The 7,468-nt window shown below is 34.5% G+C and overlaps 1 protein-coding gene across 1 annotated transcript; it reads left to right on the forward strand.

Annotated features, from left to right (window-relative positions):
- The first annotated feature begins 3,514 nt into the window (after positions 1-3,514).
- Positions 3,515-6,710, forward strand: LOC132602722 (uncharacterized). The gene is made up of 9 exons (XM_060315500.1): positions 3,515-3,587; positions 3,953-4,050; positions 4,799-4,882; positions 5,021-5,154; positions 5,263-5,335; positions 5,424-5,469; positions 5,553-5,671; positions 5,784-5,891; positions 6,597-6,710. Exons 1-9 carry the CDS (start codon positions 3,515-3,517, stop codon positions 6,708-6,710), a joined length of 849 nt encoding a protein of 282 aa, XP_060171483.1.
- The last annotated feature ends 758 nt before the right edge of the window (positions 6,711-7,468 follow it).

Below are 7,468 nucleotides of genomic sequence, written 5' to 3' on the forward strand. Positions count from 1 at the left end.
ACTTTGAAACATATTTAAATTTATATACATAAGCCCTTCGGCTTTCAAAATAATATATATACACACAATGAGGAAATCGTGAGACCATACTACCCACACATACGTATCTACGAGCCTCTACTAGAGTACTAGACATATGGAAGGGAGAGGACCCCGTCATGCCCAAAATATATATATACACAAAACAATAAATCGAGTAGCACCTCCAGAATAATGGAGTGCTCTCAATGTCTGCTGATAGCTCTTACGAATCTGGATCACCTCCCTGTCTACCTATGGGAATGAACACAGCGTCCAAAGAAAAGGACGTCAATACAAAATATGTACTGAGTATGTAAGGCATGAGTAGTAACGTAAATAAAACGTGAAGGACAACATAAGATAAAGGACCAAGTAATACCTTTTGAGATATTCGTCATACGTGCTTTACCTTTTCTTAGGAATTGTGGAACACATACATGTACATATCATAGTACTGTATCTACTCTTGCACATTAAACATTATCCGTATTCGGCCACGTAGTGGCTCGATAGTATCCATATTCGGCCACGTAGTGGCTCGATAGTATCTGTATTCGGCCACGTAGTGGCTTGACAGATTCACATACATGTCATCCGTACCCGACCATAACAAGGCTCGGTATATCTTATTATCATCATTGCCATCCCTACAGAAGTCTTTTATCAATATCATCTTATACTCATTATAACTTACCATCATCATACATTTGTCATAGAGCATGCATTAGATCTTAATGATAATCTACAACCATATCGGGGTGACACAAGGTCGAGAACCCCCGATTACGTTATGGAGTGATCATATTCATCATATCTCACCTTGAAGGAACTAACATTGTAAGGTGAGTGTACACAATGAACAACATCAATGGATCATTAACTTGATGGACATCATATCTTGCTTTAGAATTCTTTAGACTTAAACTCATCATCATCATTATCATGCTCATAACGTATCTCTTTTCTTTATCTTATGTGAAGCTCTTTATAATCGTAGACTCATAGTTCTGATATGTAGGAAAGTCATAGGAAGATAGGAGAATTCATGCCATAGGAGTCACGCCTTAGAAAGAAGGGACTAGCCTTACATACCTTTTCATTTAGCTATTTTATCGCTTGAACGTTCTCTTCCAATGCTCACGTTTCTACCTTCAAAAGAGTTTGTACCAACATTAGATAATTGATAGCTTAGCATACTTGACTAAAGCTAGAGAAAATTGGGCAGCATTTCCTATGTTTATACAACTTTCTCCATATCATATATCAACTCCCAAACGTCTATAATAGCATTTACAATATTATAAGCAATAATCTTCATTCACCAATATTATCCATATTTCCCAATTTCAGTTCAATTCATCCATAGTCATGGTCATAGTACACTATTACATTTACTCACATATAATTTTTATCCCATGTCCTTAATATCATTTATAACATATTTATAATCACCACATGTCAAGAATCATGATTCATTCCAAGCTACTACTGAAAATGTAACTATTCTCACATTCATGACTCATTTTCTATCTCCTTCTATAATCCAAGCCTCTCAACCTCTCAATACCTTAAACAACATGGAATGATCATAAAACTTACCTTAGATAGTGTGGGAATGAGCCTTGAGTGGAAATACTTCACTTGAGCAAAACCCTAGTTCCACTTCCACTTGGATTTCTTGTCTTGGATGAACCTTAATGAGTTTCTTGCACTTCATTCTATTGGTTTGATGAAGTTGATCATGAATTTCTCTTGAGTTCTTGTTGAAGAAGTATGGAGAGCTTTCTAGAGAGTTCTTGAACTGTGGAGTGAGAAATGAAATGAATTAAATGAGTTTGGGGTCCCTATCACTACCAGAAAATGGGCCTATGGCAACGAAATCTATGGTAACGATTGTACAACTGTTGCTATAAATAGTTTATGGCAACGGTCATAGCCGTTGCAATTCTTTCTGGGTATTATAAGTACAATTTGGCTACAAAATCGTAGCTATTGTCTAATAACCGTTGCCATAGGCTTAGGTATTGTGACGAATTTTCGAACCGTTACAGTAGAGACGTTTATTGCACCAGTATTTATGGGAAATTTTCTATTGGAACGGTTATATAATTCCCTCATTAATTATTTTCCCCCCAAAATTTTGATACACCCGGCATTAATTTTATCCCATAGCCTTCACCTATTTAATATTAAATTTAATAAATTTAATTTTTATCCATTTCCCCCATCATCCACGCTTAGGATACAAAACCCACTTTTTAATATCTCACTTCTTTACCTCTCTCAGTAGTGGAAGAGAGGTGAATTTTCTCTCATTACATGCGTGAAGAACAACTGGACAGAATACAAATTTTTGGCTGAACCCAGCTGATTTTCTCTCTACAAAAACACAATTTGTTGATCTTTGAGGTTATATTTTCTATCTATATGCTTATAATTTTACATATTCTGGTCGAATTTTGCCTCTGTTCTTTTGGTGGGTGTTTGATAAAAATGGTGATTTGTAGTTATTGTGTTGGGTTTTTTTTCGATTTACATTGCTCTGATTTTTTCCGTCTTTACGTGAAATTATTGCTCTTTGGTTTTGGTTATTTTCTTGGTTAGAATGGATATTTATGGTTGATTCTTAGTGGGGGTTTTCTCTTTGGATTTCATGGTCATGAATTGTTTGTCAAAATCTAATTTTATGGTCATGGGTTCTTTGCATGTTTCCATTTTTACCTGAATCCTCCTTCTTATTTAAATTTTTGAGTTTTTGTTTGAATAAATGGAGCTTAATGCCTTATTTAAAGTGAGGTTTTTTGGTTAGAATCCAAGTATCAACTTTTCAGGTTCAATTTTATATCTAAATCCAAGTGTTTCATATTTGCAACAATTTTGCCTCTTATTGTTTTATTTTTTTTCTTTTTTTGTTAGTTTTGGGAGATTTGTTTTTATTAGATATAGGTATATGTTTTTTTTTTTTTTGGTTTTCCAGTTCTAATTTTGTTTCAAGATTGTGGCTTGTTTGCTGAATTTTTACTTTGATGCTAAGTAACTCGATCGTGGGGAGAATCCAGAATTTGGAGGTTCAATCAATTGGGAGGTACTGAGGTCCTTAGTTTTTAGTACCTTTTGGTGGGGAGAATATGAACTTGTCATGTGGGTTTGCTGTGAAGTTTAGTGTTGTAGTGAAGGTTATTAAGGTGATTCTTCTCTGATTCTGGTTGTGTTGTTACTGTTTTCATTAGATTCTGAGGTCCTTAGTTTGTAGTACCTTTTGGTTTCTTGAGTTTAATCATCTTAGTTATTGATTCTAGTTTAAAGGATAAAGATTGATACTTGCTTATTATAGCTTAGAGTTTAAGAAATGAGTTTTAAGGTTTGAAAAGTTAAGAAATGGTTTTTGAAAATGAATCCTTTCATTCTTTGTTTGAAACTGTTTTGAGACTAAAAAATGAGTTTGTTTTCCTTTACTTGTTGATAATGGCTTGTTTTCCTTTACTTGTTGATAATGGCTAAAATCTGGTGTACTTCGATGATTGCGAAACCTACAAGATTGGTTCTGAATGGGCTAAAGAAAAAGGGTATGTGTTCAAGATGATATTATTTGATTATCGTTGCAATCTTATTTTGGAAATTGTCAAGGTTTATTTGTTCCTTTTGGGTTTTTATTCTATTCTTGTTGATACATAAAGTTTCTCTAACCTTACAAGGTGGAAAAAGATAAGAACTTTTTTGAAGTTTGAGTTTTTATGAATGTGCAATACCACATCACTTCACTAATTAATATATCTAGAAGAAGGAATTTGTTGTAATTTGCACTTACAGTCTGTTTGGTATGATGGAAAATGTTTTCTCGATTTTCCTGGAAAATAAGTGTTGCTCTTTCGAACATGATGATACTTATTTATCCTCCTTGTGGCCTCACCTTTTAACTCTCTTTTGGTAGGGTTTGAGGTCTATCTTGTAGGGGGTTGTGTTAGAGATCTTATACTGGACAGAACTCCAAAAGATTTCGATATATTAACATCAGCTGAACTTAGAGAGGTTAGCTGCATCACATTTGTTTTATTGTTAAATGTAGTTTATATGATAATATGCAACAAGAAAGTAATGTGAGGTAATTACAGAGGAAGAGTATCACAGCATGAAGTACTTGAAGTGCACTGCATTTTTCTTTCTTTTTTCTGAAGATTGTTTTATAGATAGGAAATAGAAGGAAAAGAAAAACTGTCAATTTGAGGTAGCTAAAGAGGCTAAAAATAGCGATCATATGGTATCCTAACTTCTTACATCTGCAACCTTCTATCTTAATTTTTAGTGCTTCTAACTAGTACTCCGTCCATCCCATATTGTCATGTTGCGCTTCTCAAGAGTCAATTTGACTAATTTTCGGAGCCATACTGGATAAATTAGTTCAATATTATAAAATTACAATTTACATATTCAAAAACTATAAAAAAAAAGTATTATATGTTGCAATTATTCTCAGATTAATATGGAGAAAAAATATTCTTAAAAAGCTGGTCAAAGTTCATGTAGTTTTACTCTCGAAAACTGAAAATGACAAGTATTTTGGGACAGAGGGAGTAATGATATTCTCTTGTGTGCTATTCAAAACTGAATGTTAGATTCATCCTTTACGAACTGTTATGGCAAGATGGACTTTTGTTGTCCTCAAGGAGTTATTAGGAATTTATCAGCATGGGGTTGTTAATTAATTTTTGTAAAGGGTACTGAGTAGGAATTTTTATGAAGTTGCTATTTGGCTATTGATGCAATCAATCGTATCCAGGTGCTAAACACATTTCAGCGGTGTGAAATTGTTGGAAGGAGGTTTCCTATATGCCATGTGCATATCGATGATACCATCGTGGAGGTTTTTCTCAAGCAACATTTTTTTCTTGGTTTGACATTTTTTCCCTTTTTAGTGGTCAAGTAAACCTCATCAAGAGTGGTGAAAGTTTCCGAGGTATCTTTTTGAATATTTGCATCTTTCGATCTTTGTCCAAAGCAGGTTTCTAGCTTTACCACCACCATGAGGAAGTTTAAGAGGAATTCCTATAATGTTGTTCGAAGACCTCCTGCATGCAGTGACACTGATTTCATTCGCTGGAAAAATTGCTTGGGGAGAGATTTTACTATCAATGGGTACATAAAGTAGATGTAGACTGAATAACAAATTTTCATATGTTAACCATAAACAATTTTTTCAGTAATTTAATTTAGAAAAACTAAAGAAATATTTTTGATTTGTAGATTGACGTTTGATCCATTTGCAAAGATAGTCTATGACTACTTGGGTGGACTGGAAGATATTAGAAGGGCTAAAGTGTGCATGTATCTTTTACAGCTTTTTGTTCTTGTTGTTCAACCTCCTGTAATAGTGTAAATTGTGCTTAGCCTAACTTCATTTGCAGGTGAGATGTGTAATTCCTGCAAGTGCTTGTTTCGTTGAGGACTGCGGTAATCTAGATTATCCTTTTTCTTGTTGATATTTGGGCTTTTATCATTTTTGGCCCGTTGGCCGAAATTAACTTCAGTTTGACTTCTTGCAACTCGCATTTTGCGTGGATTAAGGATAGCAGGCCGTTTAAGATTCTGGTTTGCTCGGGAAACAACCCATTCTATAAAAGAATTAGCATCTTCCATATCTAGACTTGATAAAGTACGAGTTATAATTTTCTAAGAGTATTCATTACATTAGTTATATATTTTACTTTTTCTTGTTAGCAAAAAAAAAATTCTTAGGTTCTTATTCTTTTATCCCCATAATACAGGGAAGGATCTTGTTGGAAATGAATTACATGCTGGCATATGGTTCTGCAGAAGCTTCATTGAGATTATTGTGGAAATTTGGACTTCTAGAAATTCTTCTACCAATCCAAGTATGAAAATTAAACCTTTTTGCGTTTATGCTACTTAGGTATAAAACTAGTTGAAAAATGATTTTCAAACAGAGGTTGCTTGTGCTTTGGTATGTTTAAGTGTCTCTGTTGTTTCTTGTTGTTTTGAGTATATAGCAGTGTTTGTTGTATGTCGACTCTATCACACTCTCTAAGACTGATCTTAAGCTCAAAGAAAAAATGACTTTGAAAATCTGAAATATACTTTTGTTTCTCTGTGCTAATTATCTAGCCAAAACAAAAGATGTCCATAGCCTCTGCTACTTGGCTTGTTCTAACTTGAAACCTATTGTTTTACAGAGAATGACCTTCCAAATTTTCCCAATATAACTTGTAACATGGACTTGAAAGGGGTTTCAAATGTATGGAACCTATTGGTGCTGAGAACTTCTAAAATGAGCCTTGGTTTCTTATTTTGGTATTGACTTTCAAGATTGTAGGAGAAGGACTTGTTTTATTGACTAAAAAATACAATAATGGATCTAGGGAAAGGATTAGTGTTGTTGGTGATTTTAGCCTATTCCTACCCTATGTCCTGTTTGCAACTTGACTGCAGTGTCCACATAACTTGCCATTTGTGTCATGTACTCCCCTTATATTGATATTTCTTATAGCTTGCTTAGTCCTTTTGCTTAACATGACCACCTAGCAGGCTAAAGTGAATCTTAAAACTGAAACCATGTTTAGGTGGTCCTGTTTGTGCTTGACTCACTTGTAGTGTCTAGTTACTTGACCTTATTTGGTTGTTTGAATCAAGTTCTGTCTAATGAACCATCTCTTGCACCTAGGACAGTGCCATGAATTTCTTTGCCACAGTTTTGGGATCCTTGAAACCTATCACTCCTCCTACTTGAAGTCTCTTTTTCACTTCATATTTGCTTGTGACATACAGACCATTGTCCTGTCTCATATTGGTTACTTGTTTGCAATGCTCATGTTGGTTTGTCACTTGTGACTTGTATTTTAAACTTTGATTGCTTATAGATTACTTGGTTCTCTTTACCTAATATGATCAACTAATAGGCTAGGTATAGAGAGTCTAAACTAGGAATAAAGCTGTTTTAAAGGACTGAGTGGGATACTTGCTTTTGTGATACACCTTCCTTTTTCATTTGCTTGTGAAATTTGAGACTATCTCATATGCATTCTTCCTCCTATTTGCTGAACCTAGTGTAAAGCCAAAAACTAATGTGAAAACTGCTTTAAAAGAGAAAATATAACACCTGCTTATGTGTGCCTGTTTTTATAGCTTGATGGTGAATTCATGTGGTTTATATGTATGGTTTTCCATTTCAGTTTGCTTGTTTGAATCAAAACATGTTTAGTATAATGCTTTTGGAACCCAGAATGGTATCCAAGCTCAGCGGCGACAGAGTAAGTATTTCTCTCTCAGTTCTCCTAATCCTTAGTCCTCACTTCTGGCTGCGTTGCCTTTTGCTGCTGAAACTGTGGTGCTGAAAGCCTGAATTGAAAACACCGAATTGAAAAAACCGAAACCGAACCGAACCAAACTTCAAAAAACCGAAACCGAAAGAACCGAACCGAACTAGTTTGGTTTG

The sequence above is a fragment of the Lycium barbarum genome, chromosome 7, assembly GCF_019175385.1.
Source record: "Lycium barbarum isolate Lr01 chromosome 7, ASM1917538v2, whole genome shotgun sequence".
Taxonomy (NCBI): Eukaryota; Viridiplantae; Streptophyta; class Magnoliopsida; order Solanales; family Solanaceae; genus Lycium; species Lycium barbarum.